Consider the following 26,684-nt stretch of genomic DNA (forward strand, 5'->3'; position numbering starts at 1 on the left):
GTTCTAGGGTTGGCGTTGGGGTTAGGGTTGTACATGTGGTTCTAGATGTTAGCAGCAGGTTTCTAGTGATGCTCTGAATCCATTTCTTTCTTCATAGACCAACTGATGAGCTCTTAGAGCCTTTTTTGAGTGTATTTTCTAATGGTGACGGTGGTGGATGAACTTCTCTGACCTCACTGAAGTCTTGTTTTACCAAAAAAAAACATTGTGCCAAGTATGACATCAAAATTTTTGGTAATATCTCATTTCAAGGATTTCTGTCATGTTTTCGGAGTTAATTTAGCTTCTGTTTTGCAAAAGATTAATATTAATATTGATTAGTCTTGATTAATATGGCTTTAAGTGATCCCTAGATTCTTAAACATACAACAGCTGACGACACTTCTTCCTGTACATTTATTCACACCGATAGCGTCTTTAGCTGCTAAACGTTCCATTGTGTTCACCAGCTAGTCGCTAACGCTGTCTGCTGTTTGGTGCTAACATGCTATGGTAGGTGTCCACAGAGAACAGCTGCTGGAACAAAGGGTGATTACAGATGGGTGTGAACTTAAAGAGTGGAGGTGTGATGATCCTCAGAGGGTTCAATGCCCCGCCGTCAGCCAGCAGCTCCAGAAGGTTCTGCAGGTCTACAGGAGAGTTTGATGTTGGTCATCGGTTGGATTAGACGCCTGATTCTACAGTTGAGAGGACAGTCAGAAAGCTGATGGCTGATTGGTCGAAGAAGGACGAGGCAATTTGTGATTGGATGGAGATGAAAATGAGATGATGGATCTGAGGAACCCAGTTCTGATTCAAGACCTCCGTTAGATGAGAGTACGACGCTGTGTGTGTGTGTGTGTGTGTGTGTGTGTGTGTGTGTGTGTGTGTGTGTGTGTGTGTGTGTGTGTGTGTGTGTGTGTGTGTGTGTGTGTGTGTGTGTGTGTGTGTGTGTGTGTGTGTGTGTGTGTGTAGGTGGGGTACCCAGGGGGACTTCACCACCACCCAGCCGTTACCTGCTGTGAAGGTGAAGCTGTTTACTGAGAGTACAGGAGTGTTGGCTCTAGAAGACAAAGAGCTGGGGAAGGTAAGAAGAACGAGATACAGAACCGTCTGGTCACATGGTTCCCTCCTTACAGAACCCTGTAGTTGTCGTGACATAAACCTTAAACTAATGAGATCATGAGGTTTAAATGAAGACATGAGACTAAAACTAATGAAGGTAAGATACTAAAACTAATGGGAACATGAGACTAAAACTAATGAGACATGAGACTAAAAATAATGAAGGCAAGAGACTAAAACTAATAGGAACATGAGACTGAAACTAATGAGAACATGAGACTAAAACTAATGAGACATGAGACTGAAACTAATGAGAACATGAGACTAAAACTAATGAGACATGAGACTAAAACTAGTGAGAACATGAGACTAAAACTACTGAAGGTAAGAGACTAAAACTAATGGGAACATGAGACTAAAACTGATGAGAACATGAGACTAAAACTAATTGGGACACAAAACTAAAGCTAATGGGAACATGAGACTCAGGATCAAAGCAGGTTAACATTCTCTCCAGGGTGTACGACCATAGTCCTTATCGTATGTGACTCCCTCCCACTAGGTGGTGCTCCATCCGACCCCCAACAGCCCCAAACAGTCGGAGCTCCATAAGATGACCGTGTCTAAAGGCTGTCCGGACAGCGACCTCAGGATCAAACTGGCCATCCGCATGGACAAACCCCAGAACATGAAGCATTGTGGGTAAGCGATGCTTTTATCCCAGGTGTTTAAACAGATGATGAAATCACAGATACTGAAGTTCTGGAGCAAAGAGGTCCGAACCGACCAACGGAAAACCCCCTCTTCCCTCTAAAGAGTGGGTGTCCCAATACTTTTGTACAATGGTTTTGCGTGGGTGCAGTACTGACGTTCCACCACCAGAGGTCAGCGTGCGCCGCTGCAGCCCGTCAGAATGACCTCAGGTCGGTCTATGACAGAACGGCTTCACCGATTGGCCGCTTTCACCTGCAGGTACCTGTGGGCCATCGGGAAGAACGTGTGGAAGAGGTGGAAGAAGAGGTTCTTCGTTCTGGTGCAGGTGAGAACGCACAACAATCACACCTGAGCGTCATGTGACCACACGGGTGTTTACCTGCTCAGCCCAAGGGGGGTGATGTCACTTCATGTACAGGTGGGGACGCCGGAAGTGATAGCACAGCATCCTTCAAGCAGCTATACGTGTTAATAAACTGATCAATTAATCAATCAGGGAGAACGGTTTCAAATTACACTGTAAATATTTTTTGCTAAATATAAATCTAATCTAAATAAAGAATTTTTTTCCCTTTCTGACAAAATGAACAGAAAAAAGAGTTTTCTTTAAATAAATGTGTTTAAATTATAAACTGTGAAGAGGAATCATTCAATTAAAGCAGAACAAATAAAAAATATGAATATTATTTTAAGTCATTTTAAACATTTATTTTTTTGTCTACTATTTTAATCAAATTTTCCTGAATTGTCTTCAAAGAATTAATCTCAAATCAACACTAATAAAAATTCTTTCAGGATTTAGGTGAAATTCTTTCTTTTTGTGAATTTTTCTGACACGACAAATGCTGGAATTAATTTTTTATTTTTATTCAAGCAAAATGTGAAATTAAAATTCTGCTGCATCCGTCTGTGTTACAAAAAAAAGATGTCAAATAATAAAAACAACTGTCACGTAATTGACCTAATAATTCATCTATAATCAATCACTCAAAAACATTCCCTGATCACTTAAATGTGAACATTATTATTATTATCATTATTATTATCATTATCATTATTATTATTATTATTATTATTATTATTATTATTATTTTAACTATTATTATTCAATATTCAAAAATTATTGCAGCCATTTTTTCTATTTGATAGATATTGTATAGATTCATGAACATTTTTAAAAAAAAAAATTTTTCAATAAAAACACACAAAACAATAAACAAACAAAAATGTTTTAATGAGAAAACTAAATTCTACAAATTCTATCCTAACTGTGGAATCCAATCAAACGACCGGACGGGTCCGGTTCTCGGTTCCAGACGGATTGAAATATTTAAATCAGAACCATTTGTCCTTCATCACGGTGAGGAAGAGGAGGAGGATGGAGGGATGTGATCCGTCGCTGAACAACTGATCAAAATAGTCACACGTCTGGAGGAAGTTATCGATCAACTGATTCAGCTTTTCTCCTTGTTGTGTGAGGCTGTGCTGCATCCATAATCAATAATCAATAACCAATAAACACCTTTCCATCCGCCTCTAATGAAATACACACATGAAGAGGACCGTTATCAGTGATTGATTATGGATCATGATGGCATCGCTCTGATCCCAGTGATTGATTATCGATCTGATCCCATTGATTAATTATCGCTCTGATCCCAGTGATTGATTATTGATTATGATGCTGTTGTGCCGCTCCATCGGCGGCGGCGGCGATGCAGCCCAGCTGTCGTCTCTGTGCTGTCAGAGGAGTGATGGAGACGGCGGGCAGGCTTTTGTCAGGAGGTGGGGGGGGGGGTAGCAGCCATTTCCTGGTGGCTCTGAGTCGGGAGGTGGGTGTGCGTGTGTGGGGGGGTATGTTATGGGGGGGTATGTCTCAGAGCTACGTGTTGACAGCGGATTGACAAAGTGGAGTGAACACTAGCTGGACCAACACTCGCAGCTAGAAAAGCCGGAGCGCCGCCAACTTGAAGCCTCTCACTCGCCTTCAGCTAAATATATAGCAAGTGACAAACACTGGTCAATACACACTGCCTGCCTGCGTGTGTGTGTGTGTGTGTGTGTGTGTGTGTGTGTATGTGTTCTTTGTGATGTTCTTTGCTCATGCTGGTTTTATTATGTCTGATGTGGATCTTCCTCCCTTAATCGGGTCAAATCGGTTCCGTTGGGTTCGTTGTTTTGTTTGACCGTCAGGATGAGACCAGAACCCCGATTTAACGTCTGATGGTCAGGATTCCTCCATCCAGAGAAGAACACAGGATGATGTGGAGACTCCCATGTTAAACAAGGAAGTAGATCCTCCTCCTACATCTATCTCCTCTGTTCCGATTGGCTCAAACAGGATCAGGTGTTTGGGTCCGCAGTTTGAAACGTATGAAAACATCAGATCTGTTGAACGTAACTCCTGGTGGACTATCTTCTGTATCAGCGATCATCTTGTTCCAGCTAACATCAACCAACCAGTAGAGAGACTGATGGGTTACTGGTGTCCAACTTCCACTTTCCTTATAAGGAAATAAGGAGGTTGGGCCTGAGAAACATCAACGAAACAGAAGAGGGATCAATGAATGCATGTAAATCTGATGGTGTGATGAGAAGAAGAAGAAGAGGAGACCTCATGTAGCCACGCCCCTAACATTTGAACCAGGAAGTGTTCCAAACAGCTACAAACGGGCTGAGGTTCTGGTTGTGGTTCCGGTGTCGGAACATGTTTTTGTTGCTAGCTGGGCCAGCTCTGATTGGTCGCGTTCTTCATCCACGGCTAACAGAGGAGTAGCTAGGCTACGCTAGCTGTAGCTGCCAGTCAAAGCAGCCTGTCATCATCAATCACCGGGTTGGACCGGTCGGCCGCCGCCGCCACCTCTGCTGCTGAAAAGTGGCGGCTCTCACTCCATCTGCAGCTGCAGTCGGTGACAAACGAGATTCCCTCACCACAACGCTGATGACACCTGAGGCCACAGAAAGCAACCGACCGACTCTCCAGCAGCTCCCTGGCCTCCAGGACACCACGCCAACAAGCCCCCCACCCCACCCAAAACAGCAGCTTCATCTCCGAGCTGTCAGTCAGGATGAAGAGGAGAGACGGCGGAGAGGAGAGGATCGTTACCGTCGTTTACGTTCACATCAGTACGGGAGGCGAATCACAAACTGGCGGTGAGCGTATCCCTCCGCCAGCACCTCCCCTGGAAGCCTCTTCTGTCTGGAATCACGTGTTCCTCATCGGTTGTCCGCTTTCCCCGAAGGGTGAAGAACCGGCTGGACATCTGAAGATGTTTGAAGAGGCGTCTTCTCAACGTTACTTCGAGGAAACGATCCTTAAAAACAACCTCACTCGTCTGCAAAACCCTTATTAAGGCTGCAGTGTGTATGCCAGGCCAGTAGGTGGCGGCGTAACGACCCCATCGCCGCAGACATCAACCATTTGGGGTAAAACGGTTGTCACAGGAACGATTCCTCAGTTAGAAGCATTTGGATCTGATCCAGAACGTCTCACCTTCAGGGCTCCTTACCTGCGTTACCTCATCCACCTGTAGGGGGCAGTGTCACGCTCCGCCACCATATCCCAACACACACCGATTTGGTCTAACTAATCTGGATCAGGATCCGGTTTGGGATCCTCATAGCGGTGAAACACGATGAGTTGTTAAATCTGTGCGGCTCGTAATTAGAAAATCCCTACGCTCCTGAACGCCTCGTCAGTTTGTCTCACAGGTTTTCTGATGTTACTACCAGTTTATGAATTAATAAGGTGGTGTGAACCCCCAGTTTAACCAGAAATTAAATTCTCCTCTCCGCTTCAGGTGCGTTAGAATTAAATATATAACTATTATATAAAACGTCTCTGTCGGCGGCGCCGCGTGTTTTCGCTGCTGCCATGTTCTATCTGCCTCCTGGAGGGGGCGGGGGGCTGAAGAGATGAGCTCCGACATCATCGCGTCCAAACTCCGATACTGGAATCCATCTTTCTTTCTTTCTTTGCCGTTTGTCGTCTCTGTTCTTTTTACTGTTAAACAGAAACGACAGAATGTCTCTGAAAGAGTTGAGAGGAAAGTTTCTTGTCGTTTAGCGAAAATGGCAAAAAATATTATGGATAGTTTCAGCGAAAAATGAATGGAAGCATTTTTTATTCCTCTAGAATGAAATAATATCCCTGATATTTAAATAATCCCATTGTTATAAGGTTTTATCTTAGTCCCAGATACTGAGCCACCTCTAGAGACTTTCCTTTTCTCTGATTGGTCCAGGTGAGTCAGTACACCTTCGCCATGAGCAGCTACAGAGAGAAGAAGGCGGAGCCTGTGGAGCTGCTCCAGCTGGATGGCTACACTGTGGACTACACCGACCCACAACCAGGTATGCCGACAAGTCCATGAATTGGGGTGATTCCAGCGACAGACTACCAGGGTTCTGTGGAGGCACGGGATTGGTCGGTCGGGTCAAACGGCGCTGCTGAACTTCTTGCGTCCTGCAGGTCTGGACGGCGGTCGGACGTTCTTCAACGCTGTGAAAGAAGGCGACACTGTGATCTTTGCCAGCGATGACGAGCAGGACCGGATCCTGTGGGTCCAGGCTATGTACCGGGCCACCGGCCAGTCGCACAAACCGGTTCCCCCCACTCAGGTCCAGAAGTTGAACTCGAGGGGGGGGACGGCGCCGCAGCTCGACGCTCCCATATCTCAGTTCTGTGAGTTAACTTTTAGCCTGACGGTACCCTGATGATGATGATGATGTTCTCAAGGAACTTTCAGAAGAAGCGGGTACTAGATGTTCCTGGTAGATGGTTCCTCTGGAGGGAATCTCCACCTGAGGGGTATCTTGCAGGACTTCCATAAAGATCTTGATGAGTTTCGTGGTCCGTTAGCCATCAGGTCCGGGTCTCTGCCTCCCGGTTCTTCTCTTGTAGATCTATAAATGTATAGCAGCCATCAATCATAGTCAGGGCCGTCCCTCCCCAGCCCAGATGGACGGGGTGACTAATGTCACTGCCTGTTACTGTCCAGCCCTCCCGCCTCCACTCCCGCTCACTCACATCAAGCAGACCTGACAGGCCACCAGCTACAGACCAAAGGGGCAACACAATGTCACCTTTTTAGATTTTTTAGGGGGGTGGACTCATGGAGGGGACACAATCAGCTCCCAGCATCCCGCTCTTTGTTTTGTTTGTTGATTGACAGCTGGGGTGCCTCCGTTGGGCAGTGAAGAGGACATTGGCTGATTGCTGTAGCTCGGTATAACCTTCACTCCCATCTGTCCCACATTCGTCTAGAAAAGGAAGCGTTCAGAGTAAAGACCAGCGGTTTTGGGGGAACCGACCAGAAGATCCTACTGGCTCAGGGTCCTGGTACTGGGGTGGGGTAGAGTAACCAATGAGAGAAAAGATAGGGATCTCAGAGAGGTTTATGAACCATTGGTGCTTCTTGCTCATTTACTTGTTCAACCTGAACTTCTTCTGATTCCGTCTCGTCTTCAGATGCCGATCGAGCCCAGAAGCACGGAATGGATGAGTTTATTTCAGCCAATCCCTGTAACTTTGACCACGGCTCGCTGTTTGAGTTGGTACAGCGCCTCACTCTGGACCACCGACTCAACGACTCCTACTCCTGCCTGGTACGCAAAGACTTCATTTGGCTGTGGTTGAACGTTTGAAGAAGATATCAACGTTTTGATCTCACTTTTTACCCTCAAGTAGGACAAAAAAATGTTTTAACACTAATACATAATTCAGAAGATTAAAATTTGAAATAAACTTCATATTATCGAGAATTTTTCAGTATTTCACAAATATCACACATGCGCCCATTACCTCGGGGTTGATTTGTCCACTAGAGGGCAGCCAAGAGTCAATTGGTGATGGTAGAGGACGATGTAAGCTAGCAGGCTAGCTTGCTAACTTACAGTCTTCAATGCCGTTGGCGTGTTTGTCTCCCGTAGGGTTGGTTCAGTCCCGGTCAGGTGTTTGTCCTGGATGAGTACTGCGCTCGCTACGGCGTTCGAGGCTGCCATCGACATCTATGCTACCTGAGCGACCTGCTGGAGAGGGCGGAGAATGGCGCCATGATAGACCCCACTCTGCTGCACTACAGCTTCGCCTTCTGCGCCTCCCATGTCCACGGGAACAGGTAGGTACTGAATACCTGCCCCGCCTTGTGCCCTCCCTCCAGTACAACCACCCTCACCCTTGAACATAGACCAGCAAACGGTCCACACCTCCTGCTAGCCAATGGCAATGACCCCGCCCCTTTCTTATATCTCATTTCCTTTTGCATGTCTATTGATTTGTTCTGCATGTCGTTTGAACGCTCACTTTGCCTCCTCTTTCTTTTTTGTCTTGTACTTCCTCAACTCCTTACCTTAACGAAACAACCTCCCTCCAATATCCCTTAAACTCCTTACGAACTCCTTACAAAACTCGCAGTCAGCGCGTGTCCGAGTTATTAAACTGGCCCGTATGCGAGGCCGAACTCCATCGGGCCCTGTTCCCCACCACCCCCGAGCTCCCTGCTCACAGGAGGGAACTCCGGATCGTTGAGTTCATGAGGAACCCCAGAGCCCTGATTTACTCAGGAACCAGAAGGTAAGTCCTACATGGGGCTGTGCAGCTGGTCCACAGGGGGGACAGAAAACATCATCTTTGTCATTGTTGACTGACTGAGTCGTCATCACAGTCCAGAGTCACACCTTTCATACAGGTGAGGACAACCACCTTTCCATTAGGTGTCAGTAATAAAATAACTTCTGCTCTGGTTACTGGTCTTGGTTCCTGGGGGTTCTGGGTACTGGTCTTTGTTCATGGGGGTTCTGGGTAGTAGTCTTAGTTCCTGACAGTTCTGGGTTCTAGTCTATGTTCCTGATGGTTCTGGGTACTGGTCTTCGTTCCTGATGGTTCTGGGTACCGGTCTGTGTTCCGGTATGTATCCAGTATAGGCTCCTGTCTGATCCTTTTGGATGTCTGTCAGGATCAAACTCAAAAGTCTGACGGAGAGACGGACGAGAAACGCTCCGGCTCGGGGGGGCAGAGGTCGAGGAGGGCTGTCTGTCCCCCCGTTCCTTCTACTCTTCCCATCCTTTACCCATTCATCAATCCATCCCTCCATCTGTCCTGCTGACAAACTGAGGACTGACTTTTCTGATCGGCGTGGACAACATTCGCTCCGAGACAGAGGAGCGTAAAGTGGACTGGAGGGAGGTCCGTCACTCGTTCCTCGCTGTTTGGTGTTTTTAGCTGCTGCCGGAGGACAGAACTCCGGACAATTATTCATATTTAAATTGAATCCATGTGATTTTGTAGATTTCCTCCTCATGAATCCGAAACCTCCGTCTCCTTGTATAAACTCATCACATGTTCCGTCAAACAAAGACCTGCTGCCAGTCCGGCGCCGCGCCTGCAGGTCCATTCATGACAGGTTGACAGGTTGTCATGTGTGACGGCCCAGTGTCTCCAACGCCGCTGCCCCGACGCACCTCATCCAGACCCCCCCACCACCCAAACGCATACATCCCCCCTTAACCCCCCCACCCTACCCCGGCCTCCTGTAGCCTGCTAGCCTGGAGCTGTCGCTGCACGAAGTTGCACTCAGTTGACCAGTCGCCTGCTGGAGTGTCAGAAATGGACTTCTGTCCAAACTCAGAGTCCAGAAATAAAAAATCTGAAATAAATATTATATTTAATTAGAATGAAGCATTTAAATCCAAAGATTTGGTAAAGACAGGGTTTAGTTTATCCATTTTGGATGTGTGGTAACACCTCCGCCCCATTGACGGACAGAATTTTTGAGTGAGATTCATTGAAGAACAAAATCAGGAAAGGAAAAGGTCATTGCTCATTGGTTGGTTTGGGGCATCAAACACTAATCAAGCAAAACCAGGAAATAGTTGTGCCGACAGGAAGTGTGGTGAAGCCAACAGAACCGCAAACTGGACCGTCCCCTTTCTTTGCTTCACAACCAGCACTAGAGACCAGGGCCAAACTGGGTGGAGTCCAACATGGACCAGACCTGGGTAAACTATGGCCCGCGGGCCACATCCGGCCCTTTGTACATCCCTGTCCGGCCCACGTGAGGCCAATAACAAATTACATAAATTAAATGCCACAATTTCAATGAGCCAAATATAAATATTAGGCCTTTTTGTAAAAACGAATTGCCCACCCCTGACATAGGTGACGAGCTGCTATCAGAATATTCCTTTGTCTGGATGCGGTTCTTGGTGATTGGGTGTCGTTTCTTTTATTGTCTGTATTTCTGTGTTGATCTCCCTCCGGGCGTTGATGAGGCGTCTTCTGCAGATGAAAGTGTGTGATGCTAACGTGTCGCCGTCCTGCGCTGATGGCTCATTTATGTCCTATCGTCCTCAGAGCTGTGAGGTCATCAGGTCATCAGAGAGAAAGAGAGAGAGAGAGAGAGACTGGGCCCTGCAGGACTTAATTAGTGTGAAATCTTTCATTTTCTGTCAGGATGTTTGAGTTTTCTGATGACGACTCTTCAGACGTTTGTCTTTTAGGCGCCAAAAGTATCGCTGATGGATAAATGAAAGAAACGACAAAAAGGAGAGTAAATTCATGACATTTAAGCTGCTGTCTATTTGTGCAGACAATATCTGTCATAAACAGTTTGAGCGTACTTTTGAGGAGGGGGAGAGTTTTATAAAATATTGTTTGATAAATTATGAAAGGATTGAATTTTAGCAGTAAAATATTCAGTGTTTTATTCATCCATCTTGTAGATCAGATGATCGTAATCGTCTCGTCTTCAGCCGCTTATCCGTCTGGTAGGTCAGGAGTCTACTTGCGACTATCTCAGCTGGCTATGGTGAGACAAGGGGTACACCCCGAACAAAACGCCAGCTCTATTGAAATGTTCTATTAAAATATCCGCTAGTTTTAAGCGAAAATGACTTGATTTGTATGAATTTATTTCAAGATCACTTTTAGTATTTAAAAACTGCACATAATGTGTTTCCTTTGTTCCAAAAATGTGAATTTAATTCGAATCAGAAACATAAGTAGGAATCAGGCGTTTTAGCTCCTCCCCTTATGTTACCTTATGTAGCCTATAGAGGCGTGGCCTCGCTGCTGATGCGGCTCGTTTCTGATTGGCTAAGAGCCATATGCTCAATCAGCCCAGTGGTTTTAAAAAATGCTGTTTGAGTGTAAATATATTTCTAAATATAATTTGAAATATATATATATATATATATATATATAAAAAATTTTTTTTTAAATTTCAGTCAAATGAAAATCACAAACATTTTGCAGGAGCTTCAGGTGAGATCAGCGCTAATGCTAAGCTACCATTCCATATGTAACAGGCAAGTGTGTGTCTGCTGACATGACACATTCAGTAGGGCGGGAGGTGTGTGTCTGTGTGTGTGTGTCTGTGTGTGTGTGGGGGGGGTGGGGGTTCAGAGTGTCATGTCTCCTGCTCCTCATCATCCTGTCATGGCCACCAGTCCAGCGCCTCTTCTGTCACATGCACTCTGCTCACACTCCACCCAGACCCAAGCATGTCAGAAACGATCAACACATCACACACACACACACACACACACACACACACACACACACACACACACACACACACACACACCTGCTCCTAAAGAGATTACGATGCGAGTATTGAAATATTTCATTTTCCGAAACGTTGAAAAAGCAAAATTTTGAAACTTCACTTTTCCATCATGGGCACAAATAAATGAGACCAAATTGTGTGTGCGTGTGTGTGTGTGTGTGTGTGTGTGTGTGTGTGTGTATGTCTGGATGTCAAACAGACATTCCACCCGTTTCCTATCACTTATCCGCTGCCTGGTTGCCGTGGCAGCAGGCTAATCAGGGTGTTCTAGATCCGCGGTAGAAGGATTGATCCCACCGTGCCCTGGTTGGTGATGCACGAGTTTTATTTAATTACAAACGATTAAAAAGTCATCAGTCTTAATTTTTTTGTATAAATAAACACAATAAGCTGAGAGAATGTTGTATTTAATAATAAATATGATAATTAAAAATCTTGGTAATCGGTTCCAGGAGACGCGACGTAAGTTGAATTCAGGCTAAGCTGAAGATGACCATTCCCATTTCTGTACTGAACTTTATTTACGAATGCATTTGTAATAATAATAGTTAGTTAATACAAATCCATTTTAAGCTTACAAACAATAAAATTTTCATTTTTTCATTTTTTACAGAAAACACATTGCCGTCTCGCCTTCAGCAGCGTCTTTCTCATTGTGGGTCACGGGGGTTGCTACGGGCTAATAAGTCTATATTATTATGTTTTAATACTTATTTATTTTACAATAACATGATATTATGTGCTTTCAACGTTTCTGTAGTGATTTTACGATTCCAGTATTCGTGTCAGAGAGACGTAAAGTCGATTAAAATGGTGTAAACTTGATTTTTATTGCCCATATTATTCATATTATTAACTTTATGCTGGTGTTCTGTTGTCTTCAAGGCCCGATGGCATCGGCACGGTAACGGTGGAGGAGAGGGAACGCTTTGAGGAGATCAAGGAGCGACTGAGGGTTCTCCTGGAAAACCAAATCACACACTTCAGGTAGGATCAGTCCAGAGAGAACCCCCCCACCCTGGAGTCCTCCGCTGCTTTGGTTCTGATGGAGGCCTGTTGTCTCACAGGTACTGCTTTCCCTTCGGACGACCAGAGGGGGCGCTGAAGGCCACTCTGTCCCTGTTGGAACGGGTGAGCCAATGTTCCCAAGCGTCTGGAGCGGTTCTTCATCGTTAGGTATCTTCAGGTTTCCTGTTTCTCCTGTCCAGGTTCTGATGAAGGACATCGTGACTCCGGTCCCACAGGACGAGGTGAAGGCCGTGATCCGGAGGTGTCTGGAACAGGCGGCGCTGGTCAACTACCAACGCCTGTCCGAGTACGCCAAGCTGGAAGGTGAGTCGCCACTGGTGCACAGTCTGGGTGGAGCTCTGAGCTCGACTAGTGATGCCTTTGTTCGAGCGTCAGGTTTAGGTATAAACAAGGAAATAACAGGAAGGAATCATTTAGACTAGAGGAACTCTGATCAAACTAACTTCACATTTGAGCCAATCAGAGCCCAGAATGGGGTCTGGGTTCTTTTGATTCGTCGCCCTCGTCCACCAGGTGAACCTCAACGTCAGTCGGCGGCGAGAAAAATAACGATGGTCGCGTTTTGTGATAGTTTTGTGATGTTTGCAGCTTTTAAAGTTGGACTATTTTTGGAAATATAATTTGGATCCGGCCTCTCTGCAGTAATTCGGTAGATTTAACTGCTGGATTACGACTTTTCACTTCTTCACTTCCTATTACTGATTATAAGTGGCGTTTTTTCACCTCTAGCTGAATTGTTCTGGGAGTAAAAGTGCATTCAACTCTTCGTCCATTCGCGCCTCAGCTTCTTCTTCAGCCGCTCTTCCCTCTCTGACCTCAGCCGGTTGTTTTCCTGCCTTCCTCTCTGACGGGTTTTATTCCCATCCCTCTCTCCTATTGGTTGTTCCTGCTTCTCATTACGTTTGGAGACAATAAACAAGCCTTGATGGGGGGGGGGGTTATTATTTTCCTTTGACCTCTTTATATATTCATTAAAACCGATTAAATAAACTGAAAAAGTAAATATCCGTTCTAAATATGCCAGACGTTCAAAGTTCATTGAAAACATCCAACTGTCTGGATCTGTCAGGACTGGAGTGCTGAAACTGCTGAAGTGCTAAAGCTAAAATTAGCCTAAAAAAAATAAATATAAAAAATTCCATCTTAATATTGGTGACCCCGCCCCCCTTTGGGTACACATCAATCCTCAATAACTTACAAATATTGACAGTTAGAGTGGTGACATCACTGATATATAGTAGTGACATCATCAATATATAGTGGTGACATCATTTATAGGGAGATGACATCATCATCATATTGGATGGAGTTGATCATCTCCTCTTTAAATGTAGTTTTTCCTCCTCTTCCATCATGCTGAATTGAAAACGTAATAAAACCTCTGCTGGTGCTAATGATTGCTAATCTGATGCCAATTGGCTGATTAAACGTCCAATTAGCTTGCTGCTCTGCTCTGATTGGTCCATTCAGGTTCATATGTTTCTTCAGCTGAGATCCGAAACCAAAAACTGGATTTGAATACTGCTACAGGGATTTATCAGCATTTTTATAATTTATGCTAAGTACACAAATAAAAACAAATTAATTAATTAATAAACAAACAATTAAACAAATAAATATAACGTCTGGCTTTGTTCATGTTGGTTCTTTTATATTAGCGATTTTTCATACCCCCCGCCACTGGATTACTATCACAACTATTACTACAGGTAGTACGTAAAGACGTTAGCTGTTAGCTGTTAGCGGCCCCCGGCGCGCCTCACGTTGTCTCCCTCCTCTCTGACCCGCCTTCTCCCGCTTGCCTCGGTATCCTCCCTCTTTCTCTGTAGGGAAAAAGAGAGAGATGTACGAGCATCCCGTCTTCTGCTTGGCGTCTCAAGTGATGGATTTAACCATTCGTGAGTACTTCCCCCTCCTCCTCCTCTTCCTCCTCCTCTTCCTCCTCTGCACCTCCTCTTAGTTCCCTCTTCCAACCAGAATGCACGCCGACCACAGCAACCCACAAGTGACGTCGCATTATTTGTTGTCGTTCTGTTGTTTTTAGTCTTCTCTGAACATGTCGAGCTTCTTTTTTTGGTTGGTTTATTTTTTTTTCCGTCTGTCTGCGACTTGAATGCATTTTTACTTTGCTTGTGTGTAACTCCTCTTCAGTGTTTAAGCCCGCGGTGCACCCCGACAGGACGCCGGCGCTCCGTCCTGACGGTCCACACAGGTTAGATGAGACCCACCGGAGTTCCTCCTGGAGTGAAATGCTTGTGTACTTTCTTTCTTTCAAAAGTTGGAAGACGTTCCGTCGAAGCTGCAGATTTTCTGTCCAATGTGTTGCTTCTGAAGAGTCGATCTAACCTCTACCTTTCTCTCTGACTCCTCTCTTCCATGACTTGATGTCTGTACTGAATGAATTTCTTCTTCTCTCACCTTCTACCTGAACGTTTCCCCTACCTCTGTCCACCTCCCTCCCATCCTTTGGAACCTGTTCTGTTTTAAATAAATGTAACTGACTAGTGGAGAAAGCTCAGGAGGATGCAGGTGACGTTGTTCCGTATGTGTAAACTCCTCTGTTAGCCCATCGCTCCCAGTTAACACCCAGTCACCACACCTCCATGGAGACCGCCCATCTTTCCTGATACCTGTTCACCGCTCTGGAAACTTCCCCAGAACGAGTCTCAGGAAGGTTTTTTTATTTTTTTTAACCCCCCCCTCCCTTGCCTACCTCTCCCCTCCCCTCCCTGTCGTGCTTTTCACTGCACTGAATTCTCAGAATGGAGATGGAACCTTGTTTGAGATTGATCGCCTCCCAAAAACTAGCGTCAAATTGAGTTAAATGAGCAGCTGACAAAGGAGAGATGGTTTTTTTTTTTTAAATGATCTGCCAGTGAAAATCACTTCTTTTCTGCATGGGCGAAAGTGTTTTTTTGCATGCAGGTGGCGTCGATTAAGTTTTTTTCAATTCAAGAAACTGCTTCCATTTTAATGGATCAAGTCCAACAGATCATGTTTAAAGCCACACAAATATGCCTTTTATTGTAAATTTGAGTCAACTTTCATTGACCTGGGTGGGGCTACAGTTAAAGTTTGGATCTTATTTTTGAAATCCATCATAAAGTGGCTTTAAAAAAGAAAAAAATCGCATTTCATCTCAAGGTGACTAAAATCTTCACTCCGCCCGAGTTAAACATTAAAACGGTTGAACCAATCCAACTGTAGACGCTAGATAACATCCACCAAGGAAGTCCACATCCTCTATTAGGCCCCTTCTGATTGGCTGACCCTCATCATGTGATCAATGGACCACAAAAACCTACCCTAGAATCTGGATCACGTCATTTTTCGTCGTTTGACGGCGTCGCGTTTATTGATTTTCACTAAAAACAAACAACAACAACAGAGCAGCATCTATCGTCATGGTTTCCACCCCAACCCCCCACCCCCACCACCACCACCCAACCCGTCGTCCGTTCCCGTTCCGTGGCGTTTGATCTCGTCTTCTTGTCAAACAGTCAAACACGACGGAGATGAACACATGTCCACCCCATGATGCATGATTGCGTGTTCAGTGTCCACGCTGTTTCCATCATCATCATCATCATCATCATCATCATCATCATCGTCATCATCATCACCAGCGCCTCTCGCTTTGTCCGGTTGTTTCATGACATCCTGACGTGCTTGTGTGTAAATGTCGTGATCCTGAACGGCAGTATAACTAGGGCTGGGTAGAAATGTGTCACAATTAGCATTAGCATTCAAATTAGCTCAAACACTGCTGCAAAAGCACAAAGTGCCTGATACCCAACCCTACTTCTACTCTATGATATGTCATGTCTGTATCTTTAATATGACCATGAGGCTGTCCCAGTGGTTTAGGATGAGGCTATAAACTGGACTAAGGATCTCTTTTGAGGCTACAGCTATATCCAAAAGTTGTGAGTGAATTAAAACTTTAAGCGCCAGTGTTTGACAGCAGGCAGGCTAGCATGCATGACTTTTTCTACCAACGAGTAAATGTAGAAGAAGAGCAGGGATTCTGTTTTTACTTTCGGATGCATGAATACAGTCAGAGTTGTTTTTTTTGTTGTTCCCAAACGGACGCCGCTCAGACTGTGACCTTTGACCTCTGTGCTCCAGAGAATGTGGGGAGGTTAGTGACCCCCGCCAAAAAGCTGGAGGACAACATCCGCCTGGCCGAGCTGGTGATCGAGGTGCTTCAGCAGAACGAGGAGCATCACGCCGAGGTCAGTTCGCCTGCCTGCGCCACACGGGCGAGGGCTTGTGATTGGCTGAATGAGCGGTGACACGTCAACGGTGGGGAAACTGAAAAGGTGGAAACGTGTTTCTTAGTTCGTAAAATTATTGCGTAAAGTAAATTTCAAGAAATACGGGGTTAAAGAAGTTGGGCTGACCATGCTAAATATGTTAGCTTAAATGTACAGCATGGACTTCCAGTTAAACAAATAGATGCGTGATGTGATCACGTTAGCTTTGGTTCCCTCATTCGAAAGCTAACGCTAACTTGTTACAAACCTGTCAGCTAACTGAAAAACCCGTGTTAGCTGGTCAAAACATTAATGTTAGCTTTTAACTAACCAAGACAACTAATGTTGAGTAGTTACATAATAGCTAATTAAGGAATCAGTGTTACCTGGTTAAAAAAAAAAATAGCGTTAGCCATTTATAAATTAATGTCAGCTAGCTAAGATAACTAATATTAAATAGTAACGAAATAGTTAGCTAATTAAGAAACCAGTGTCACCTGGTCAAAATATTAGCGTTAGCCATTTATAAATTAATGTTAGCTATCCAACATGACGTTAAATAGTTACAAAATAGCTAATTAAGCAATCAACGTTACCTTTTCCAAACATTAGCGTTGGCCACGTGCAAACTAATTTTACCTAGCCAAGATAATTAACGTTAAATATTAACAAATAAGTTAGCTTCTTAAGAAACCCGTATTAGGTGGTCAAAACATTAGTGTTAGCTATTTACAAATTAGCGTCAGCTAGCCAGGTAGCTGCTGTTAGCTGCAAATTGTGGACATTTTTCCCTTTGAAGTTCTTCAGCCTCGCATGTATTCTTGTTCAGGATAGCATGCATGCTAACAATCCTTAGCATATATAACACAGTGGAGATTTTAAAAATGCTCTATATAAGTCTTTTCTTTGGGATTTGAGTTGTGATAGCATTTGAAGCTATGGTGTTAGGGTCCATGGTTCGTATTAAATTATATTAAAAGTCAAAAGAATGTGAAAAGTTAATTTAATTAAAATTTTACAATAAGTATCTGGAATAAATTTGTTCCAGGTTCATCTTTACCGTGTCTGGATGTACTAACAGCCAATAAGACCCAAAAGTAGTTTAAACGGACAGAACCCATCACATGGGAAGTTTAGTGAAAGGAGAACATCACGCTGCATCTTCAAACCCATTTACTTTATTATCTCATGCGTTTTTTGGGCCGCAGTTCGATATCGGTAAAGTTTCCTCCGGTTTTTAACATCATCTAAAAACCTGCAGAGATATTGAGATTACTTTCAGAACATCACCTGAGCTGCAGAAGTCGTTTCATATTCACGCCTCCAGCACAGTGGGCTTTACGTGACTCAGTAAATAGTCAGCACTGGAACCAGGTGGAGAATTATGCATCAGGTGTTTCATTCCATCACAGCGGCGTCTGAACACACGCCGGACGACGAGAATAAAACCCAGGGATGTGAAGGAAATGAGTTTTGCATTTATGATTTTTCTGATTTTTGCTGTAAATCACGTTTAACCAGATCAACTGTGACTGATTCCCTCTCTGCTCTCTATTTCAATCATTTGTTTTTTCGGGGGGATGTTTGAACAGGGAAAAGAGGTATGTGATTATCTAAGTGTCAACCCCCCACCCCACACACACCCACACACACACACACACACACACACGCTAAACCCTGTGCATGTGACGATCATTAATGTAAATGAAACCCTCTCAGCTTCGCTTCTCATCCAGTGCTTGTTAGCTTCCACGCTAACAGTTTGGGTTGACGATGGGAGTCAAGCACTGAGGCGATGAGTTTTCCTCAAATCATCCCTGAAATGTTCCCCGTCTACCTGGTGGAGGTGTGGCCACCTTCCCCCTTCACCTGAAGGAGCCCCCTCCCCATCCATTAGACCTCCCAGCAATGACGAGGCATGCAGAGCGGCATCATGGGTAACATCACTCCCCTTGCATTTGGGTGAAATGCATGACACTGCTGCTCCAGTGTCGACGCCCCCAAGGCCTAACCAGCATCAGTCCGACCCGCTGCACCCTTCAGGCCGGGGTTGATCCAATGCTAGTTACTGCTAACACGTTAGCCTCACCCTCATGTACTCAATGGACTTTAATTCTGGTTCAGCCAATAGAAATGAGCCACGTTTGGGGGGAAGTTGAAGCAGCCGTTAAAACCTACTTGTTTGTGTAAAAAAATATTCTAATCGGACTGAAGTGATGGAAGAAGAAGAGAATCGCTGATAAACGACAAGCTGTACTCGTATTTCCTGTTTTTCTTAGCGTTTATTTCATTGGCGTTTGATTCAAGTTCAATCATTGGAGCTGAAGCGGCGTCAGATGCGTCGTAAACTCCCCTAAATGGTCAAGGCTTCACAGAGTTGCTCACTTCCTGTTTCCACCATGTGGCGCTAGAGAGCCCCACTAACGGATTGGTAACGCCATTTAATCAAAGGATTAGCTGTTGGTTTACTGGTTAGAATACTGGTATACCAGTTTGAATTCTGGGTTATTTAAATACTGGCTTATTAGTTTAAATACTAGTTAGAATTCTGGTTTACTGACTGCTTACAATACTGGTTTATTAGTCTAAATACTGGTTTATTATTTTGAATAATGGTTTATTAGTTTAAATACTGGTTAATGAATAAAAACACTGGTTTATTAGTTTAAATACTGGGTTATTAGTTTGAATACTAGTTAGAATACTGGTTTACTGACTGGTTATAATACTGGTTTAGTAGTTTTATACTGGTTTACTGGTTAACTCTGACTCATTTTGGCTCATTTCTGTGACTCACTAGTCTTAAAGTGATGTTTACATGAACCCCAATGCAAACTGCATGCCCCCCCCATGCCCCCCACCACTATGTAGCCCCAGGGTACATTCACATTACAGCGCCGACAGCGTGATGTGAATGAGCAAACACGGCGGCCCCTCTGGGGGGGCTCTGGAGGGGCCGGAGCGCGTCTGCATGGACGGGCGCGAGTGTTTCTGCATGAGTCCTGACGGTCTCCTCCACCAGGAGCTCCCATCTTCTCCCCGACGCGCTGAAGGAGCTGCTGGTGAGTGTTTGTGTTCGTCGAGGAGACGCCGCCGTTCCATCCGCGGACACCTCCGTGTGATTTGTGTCCAGGCGTGAAGAATCCTTCCCCCCCGGAGGTCACGCAGTCAAGTCGTTGAGATGATTTATTCCAGAGGCTCTTGATTATCTCTCCGTCTTTAGCGAATGAAGTCGTTCCCTCTGAGAGTCTCTCTAAACTTTCATGGAGAGCACTTTTAAATAAAAACATCGCTTTTCCCTCCCCCCCCATCCTCTCCTCTCCGAAGGCCTTCGCCTGGTGGTCGGACCTGATGGTGGAGCACGCCGAGACCTTCCTGTGCCTCTACTCAGCCGATATGGACGCGGCCCTCGAGGTTCAGCCCCCAGACAGTTGGGACAGCTTCCCCCTCTTCCAGCTGCTCAACGACTTCCTGAGGGTGGACTGTGAGTGAGAAGCCATTAGCCCAAACGTATTCCGCCGTCGTTACGGAGGAGTGAAGGAGCTGAACGCAGCTGCTGGAGTGGAGGGTTTATCAGCCGGGACGTGATCAGACACATAGAGAGATCACCGCGGTTACGTCTGCTCCAACACACCACACGGAGGGCAACAGGAAAAGTAGCTCTGGTTCTTCAGATGGAGCAGGAAGCAGTCGAATATAGAATAGGATTAAAGCGAAATAGTTAAATCAAGGTCTTATAATGTTTGAGTCAAAGAATTCTCACTAAATGAAACAGTCCAGGTTCATACAGTGAAACAGTCCAGGTTCATACAGTGAAACAGTCCAGGTTCATGCAGTGGAATAATCTGGTGATGTAATTAGGGTGGAGTCTCTAAATTGGAGACAATCATTGGGTAAAATAATTGTGGTCGGTCTTTTGGGTGAGGCGGTACAATTTTAAGTTTTAAATTGATTCTGGACACCAGGTGAAAAAGGGCAGTGGTCCCAGCATCACCGGTGAAACTAGGTGGGCTAACCTTCATCCTGCTTGAGCAACTTTAAATTTGGGATGGAGCTGATATTCCTCAGAGGGGGCAACACCCACAGAAATCCATTTGATGGTAAAACATACCTGAAACATGTCCGTGAAATCATTTAAGTGGACTTGTGACATCGGATTGTGTCCTGGGGTGTCTTGACTGAACTCCATCACATCTCTAATGAAGTCCATGTGAACGCCTGCAGGAACGCTGTGGAGCTGTCTGAGGTCCTGCAGAGGAGACGCGCCGGCGTCGCTCTGCAGGACGCTAATCGGCCCTGAGGAATGTTTCCTCCTCTCACGTCGTCAACTGGGAGTCAAGGAGAAGCCAGGGCACCGTCCACTCATCTAGACCGAGATCGCTTCAATGCTCACTTGTTAGCGTTGCTAAATGACTCGCCTGCTAATTTGTTCTGTATCGTCAGTTAATGCTAAAAATAGCGATGCTACAGCAGCCAGTAGTCAACAGAGGGAATATCTATCTATCTATCTATCTATCTATCTATCTATCTATCTATCTATCTATCTATCTATCTATCTATCTATCTATCTATCTATCTATCTATCTATCTATCTATCTATCTATCTATCTATCTATCTATCTATCTATCTATCTATCTATCTATCTATCTATCTATCTATCTATCTATCTATCTATCTATCTATCTATCTATCTATCTATCTATCACCCCCTGTGTTCACACAGCGTAACAGCACCCCGGTGGTGCAGCACACCATCGTCTCCTACAGAAGGTCATCTGCTCTGTTGCCCCCCAGCGGTGCACTTATGGAGCAGTAAATAGCCTTAGCACCAGACAGACACTAAAGTTGTGCTGCCATTGGACGAGTTAATGAGGTCTAAAGCAGCGGCGGGCGGGCGGTGGCGAGCCCTGCAAACACACTCCTGGACACAACACATCCAAGTGGACAGCAGCCGCTCAAGTGGCTAATTGGGGGAACGGCAATCAGGGAACACAACAAACATCGCACCTACTGTGTATCATCGACCTTGACTCCAACACACACACGCTTAGAGGCGGGGAGAAAACAAAGACACGCCGCACGGAGCCGCCAGGCATCGCATTAGCACACACTGGCCTCCATTTTATCTCCCGTGGTCTTTGTCAGGGTTGCCTTTTTACCAGTTGGGAGCCGGTGAAGGAAAAATACTCGGTGTGTTTGTCGGTCATTCGTTACGCGGACGGAGATTTGCTTTTGTTTCTCTCTCTGTTCTGAACATTTGTTCTACAATCCTGTCAGAAAAGATGCTTCAGGTTTCGGACGGAATGCGTCAGCGAGCTGTTGTGGTAAAACCTCGCTGTTAGCTTCCGTAGCATTCAGGCGTCTGTAGATTCAGTATCGTCGTTCTTGGTGTCCTGGTGATTAGTTCCTGTCAGGTCGGTCTAGTTTAGTTTAGTTCTGGACTCAGCAGTCATACATGTTAGTAGCATGATGGGATAGCTTTAGAACCGCGTTCTAAAACATCTCATAGGTTTGTTTAAGCCCAAGAATCTAGGGCTGAAACAAACCTTAGATTGTTTGAACCCGAGATTGTTTAATCTAGGGCAACTAATACATGCTTGCTACTACTAATACATGCTACTTAAAAATGTTAGGAGCATGATGTGACAGCTGGACCCGTGTTGTAGAACACCTCAGAGGTTTGTTTAAGCCCAAGAATCTCGGGCTTAAACAAACCCTGGATTGTTTAAACCCTAGATTAAACAATCTAGACTTGAACAATCTCTCTAGGAAAGGAAACGAGGTTCAACAATCGGCCAACACCATGACAATGACTCTCGATGAGGAACTGTGTTCTTTTCTGTGTTCTCCTCAGATAACCTCTGCAATGGGAAGTTCCACCGACACCTGCAGGACCTCTACGCCCCACTGGTGGTGCGCTACGTGGACCTGATGGAGTCGTCCATCGCCCAGTCCATCCACAGAGGATTTGAACGAGAATCCTGGGAACCCGTCAAGTAAGAACTCCTTCGTTCAGTGTTCTTCTTTAGGTTGATGTTCTGAAGTGACGCCGGGGTGGAAGTCAGAACCTCTAGCGATGTTTCATGAAGCCATCAAGTCTTCTGTTTTTTCTTCTCTTTCCTTCAGTTGTGTTCTTCTTTTTCTTCTCTTCTGTTTTCTTTTTGTCCCTTCTCTTCTGTCGTGTTCTTCTTCATTGACTCGTATCTGTGCTTCTTGCTGTTTTTCTGTTTGCAGGACTCTAACAGACTCTCTTCCCAATGTTAACCTCCAAATGCCTAAAGTAGCAAAGCGACCAATGCCGGCCGTTAACCTGCCACCAATCAGCAGCTTCCCTGCAGCCAATTGGATGACGGCTGATGATGACTCAGAGTGTGTATCTGCCTCTGACGGTCCAACACATACACACATGTTCTTGGCATGAACGTGGAAACCCAGCACAGACACCTGGGTAATCTCTGGATGTCTTTAGGAGCGGGACTCATCATGTGACCGCGAGGTTTCCTCCTCTTGTCTCGCCTTCCTTAACTTTAAATATTAAGAAGCATCAGCGGTCCTTTTCTGTTGGGTCGGGTCTACAAGCCTCTGGTTTCCATAGCGTTCTTTATTAATATGAATGTGATGCTGTTCCATTAAAACCACTCTGGAACACTCATTTATAGTCCCTGGAGCCTGAGTGGGATCTGACGTGTGAACGCCCCCCAGCAGAGCGTGATGCTGCCACCGCTCCACAGACGACCCCCTCCCTCATCTGGAAGTGTGACGTTCAAAAATACCAGCTGCAAAGTTTTGACTGAAACATGAGTTAGTTTGAACTAGAGTTAGTGTTAGGATTAGGTATCGGGAATTAGAATGTTAGGTTTAGTGTTAGGATTTGTTTAGCGTTAGTTTTAGCATTGGGATTTGTTTAGGGTTAGGATTAGGATTTGTTTAGAGTTAGGTTTAATGTTAGGTTTAGGATTAGGCATTAGGTTAGGTTTAGGGTTTGGATATGTTTTGGTTTAGGGTTAGGGCTAGGGTTAGGATGAGGATTAGAATTTGTTTAGACGAGTTGGGTAAGTGTTAGGCTTGGGTTAAGGATTAGGATTTGTTTAAGGTTAGGGTTAGGTTTAGGCATTAGTGGTTGATGGTTAGGTTTAGGATTTCTTCAGGGTTAGGGTTAGGCATTAGATGGTCAAATTTTGATTTGGGTCAGGTTATCTTAGGCTGAGGTTAGGGTTAGGACTAGGGGGGAGGCTAAGGAAGTTAAGGATAATTTAGGTTAGAGTTAGTTCGGATTAGCCTTAGAATTTCTTTAGGGTTAGGGTTAACCCACGCTGACAGAGGAGGAAACAACCAGCCTTCATCATGGTGGTTTAATTCTGGCTCGAAGCCGCATTCATGCCAACGTCACAGCATGGTGTGTGCGATGGAGGCGGAGGAGGCGAAACTGAATCCCATTAATCCCATCAGAAGTCCCACGTGTGTTTTTATACCGACTGGAAAGATGTAAAGACAGAGAGGAGCCAGTTCCACTACTGCTAGTAGAACTACCAGCGTAACTCACTCTATTCCTAGTATTCCTCTAATTATTTCTCCATGATAGAACATTTTTTTATTTTTACTCCCTCTCTTCTGCGTTGTTGTTGTTTTCAGCGTCGGAGCCTTAAACCTGTTCCGCGTTTATCCGTCAGGAGTCGGTAGCGATGCTAACGCTACAGCCCTGCAGGAAGCCACATGAGAGCATGAATAAGTGAAGACACACCGACAACTTTTCCTAATTAGCACTAAAAGCGTCATGCTGTGACTGACATGAATATCATTAGTTTAAACTTATTTATCATATATAAAGTGTTAGATATAAATCCTGATCTGATAACTGAACATTTATAATTCACTAAATATCATTATAAATAAAAACTCAAAGAGTATAAGATCAAAAATCATGGTACAAGCTCATCTTTCTACAAGTAAGTAAATGCATCATCTGCAAAGAAAATTTCAGACCCACCAGAACCAAAGAACGCCGCTCCTGCTTATGTTCTTACATCTCTTCGCTTGCGTCCCATGGCTGACCTCTAGTGACCTGATGGTGACCCTGCTCTCTGTGCCCCCCCAGTCCCCACACCCCATGTCTGAAAATAATTTTTTTTTAGTAGCAGAAATGAGTCGTTTTTCTAAAACTCTACTTTTACTATAACACGGTGTCTAATATTAAAGTCTATATGACTCACCTCATTAATGTTTCTTGCTGTGTAAATGACATTCATTGTCACCTTTGTGCACAGTGTAGTATCAGACAGTGTTAGCGTGGATCTGGGCCCTCCTGAGGAAACTCCAGGCTGTAAACGAATCCCAGATTACAGCGTTCCTAAAATTAGAGCCACAGAAACAGAACGTGTTCTTTTTTAAACCTTGCAGCAACGGATCGGGAACGTCGGAGGATCTCTTCTGGAAGCTGGACGCTCTGCAGACCTTCATCAGGGACCTCCACTGGCCGGAGGAGGAGTTCGGGAAACATCTGGAGACACGACTGAAGCTGATGTCCAGCGACATGATCGAGTCCTGCATCAAACGGTAGTTTAGCGTTAAAAATAAAACCACAGGAAGTCAAGACTTCGGTCATTTTCCTGAAGCTAAAATAAAAACTGTTTCTCTTTCTTCTCTCAAGGACACGAGCAGCGTTCGAGGCTAAACTCCAGAAGAGCAGCAGGGCCACGGAGTTCCGCGTGCCGCAGTCCATCTGCACCATGTTCAACGTCATGGTGGACGCCAAGGCCCAGTCGGCCAAACTGTGCGCCATGGATCTGGGGCAGGAGGTAATCTTGACTCCTCGCTAGACGCCGTACCTTTTGAAACGTGAACTCTTTCAGACGTTGACATGATTATCTTCTGTTGTGAACGGCTGATAAACATGCAAACGTCTATTTTCCCTCCGTTACTTTCTTTGTTTGCAGTATTGACATAATTTTACATGTTCTATGTCACCTCCATCTTTCTGCTGCTTTTTTTTCTCCTCTCTGTCTCGTGAAAGTTTGTTAGAGACTGGGTAAGTGTGGCTCCGAATTCAATTGAAATCTCACCCTCCAATTCCCAGTTGTATAATTAGTCATCAGTTTTCCCTGTCTGTCTTCCTTCACTTCAATTGTTTGGTTCCATTAGCATATGTGTAGATGCTATTGAATATACATGGGGCAGAAGTGAGACATCTCGTATTTCACAGAATCCAAGACTGATACCAATTACTGACGATGAATTAATTATTACTGCTAAGTCCTCCACTGTTCTGTTGCTGCCACGAGTCTAAACAAAAGGATTCCTCGCCGTGATGCTGAGTCTGTGTTGCCATGACAGCAGGAGGACCAATCGTTAGGAACTTCCTCAGTGGGCTTTGCTGTCCCCCCTCCGCTCTGACCGAACCTTTCCTCATCTTCTAATTTGATTTTCAAATTTCAAATTTTGGATCCAAATAATTAATATTCCTTAAGGTAATTTATCTTAAAAAGCTAATTTACACCCTTAAAATTCGATTTTTTTTTTTACCATGCTGGCCCGGCCTGTGCGTCCATCTGGGTTAGCCTAGCTTAGCATGGAGTTCCCCACTAAACTAAGCTTAAATCCTCCATCTCTCATCTTCCTGGAGGACAGAAACCGCCTTGTGATTTCTATCCATCTCTGAACTTCTTCTCCCTTTCATTTAACTTCATGTTGAGGAAACTGAGGATGAGAGGAGTGACGTGTTTCTCCTCCTCTGCAGAGACAATACCATTCCCAAATCGACAATCTAATAGAAGAGACGGTGAAGGAGATGATAACTCTGCTGGTGGCCAAGGTACAAACACTCTCCCTTCAGTTAAATGTTACCGTTAAAGAGCTTTTAATATCCGCGTGAGTGATCCGTGTCCCGTCTTCTCAGTTTGTGGTGATCTTAGAGAGTGTGTTAGCCAAACTCTCTCGATACGACGAGGGAACGCTCTTCTCTTCTTTCCTATCTTTCACAGTGAGTATTAAACTTTCCTGTTCTTCCTCCATTTAGAAGAAAACAAGCAGATTTCAGGACGACTATTTGATAAACATCCGATTCAAATCTGAAGTAAC

At 44.8% G+C, this 26,684-nt stretch overlaps 1 protein-coding gene across 5 annotated transcripts in view; it reads left to right on the forward strand.

Moving 5' to 3' along the window:
- Window positions 1–26,684, forward strand: part of cadpsa (Ca2+-dependent activator protein for secretion a) — a 62,777-nt gene that overhangs the window by 15,552 nt on the left and 20,541 nt on the right. For 2 of the 5 annotated variants that reach the window (XR_011035416.1, XM_068315329.1), the window contains exons 7-25: window positions 955–1,066; window positions 1,607–1,746; window positions 2,017–2,083; window positions 6,003–6,111; window positions 6,230–6,442; window positions 7,229–7,365; window positions 7,690–7,877; window positions 8,174–8,332; window positions 12,210–12,311; window positions 12,392–12,455; window positions 12,533–12,656; window positions 16,482–16,588; window positions 19,937–20,093; window positions 22,465–22,606; window positions 25,008–25,163; window positions 25,258–25,405; window positions 25,621–25,635; window positions 26,344–26,418; window positions 26,503–26,586. Coding sequence is in view for 4 of the 5 variants with exons in the window: in XM_068315329.1 (XP_068171430.1) it covers window positions 955–1,066; window positions 1,607–1,746; window positions 2,017–2,083; window positions 6,003–6,111; window positions 6,230–6,442; window positions 7,229–7,365; window positions 7,690–7,877; window positions 8,174–8,332; window positions 12,210–12,311; window positions 12,392–12,455; window positions 12,533–12,656; window positions 16,482–16,588; window positions 19,937–20,093; window positions 22,465–22,606; window positions 25,008–25,163; window positions 25,258–25,405; window positions 25,621–25,635; window positions 26,344–26,418; window positions 26,503–26,586 (2,299 nt within the window). In the remaining variant the exon portion in view is untranslated. The remainder of the gene's footprint in view (window positions 1–954; window positions 1,067–1,606; window positions 1,747–2,016; window positions 2,084–6,002; window positions 6,112–6,229; window positions 6,443–7,228; window positions 7,366–7,689; window positions 7,878–8,173; window positions 8,333–12,209; window positions 12,312–12,391; window positions 12,456–12,532; window positions 12,657–16,481; window positions 16,589–19,936; window positions 20,094–22,464; window positions 22,607–25,007; window positions 25,164–25,257; window positions 25,406–25,620; window positions 25,636–26,343; window positions 26,419–26,502; window positions 26,587–26,684) is intronic. The other 3 variants (XM_068315330.1, XM_068315331.1, XM_068315332.1) reach the window with 3 other exon arrangements.

The sequence above is a fragment of the Antennarius striatus genome, chromosome 5 (genome assembly GCF_040054535.1).
Source record: "Antennarius striatus isolate MH-2024 chromosome 5, ASM4005453v1, whole genome shotgun sequence".
In the NCBI taxonomy this organism is placed as follows: Eukaryota; Metazoa; Chordata; class Actinopteri; order Lophiiformes; family Antennariidae; genus Antennarius; species Antennarius striatus.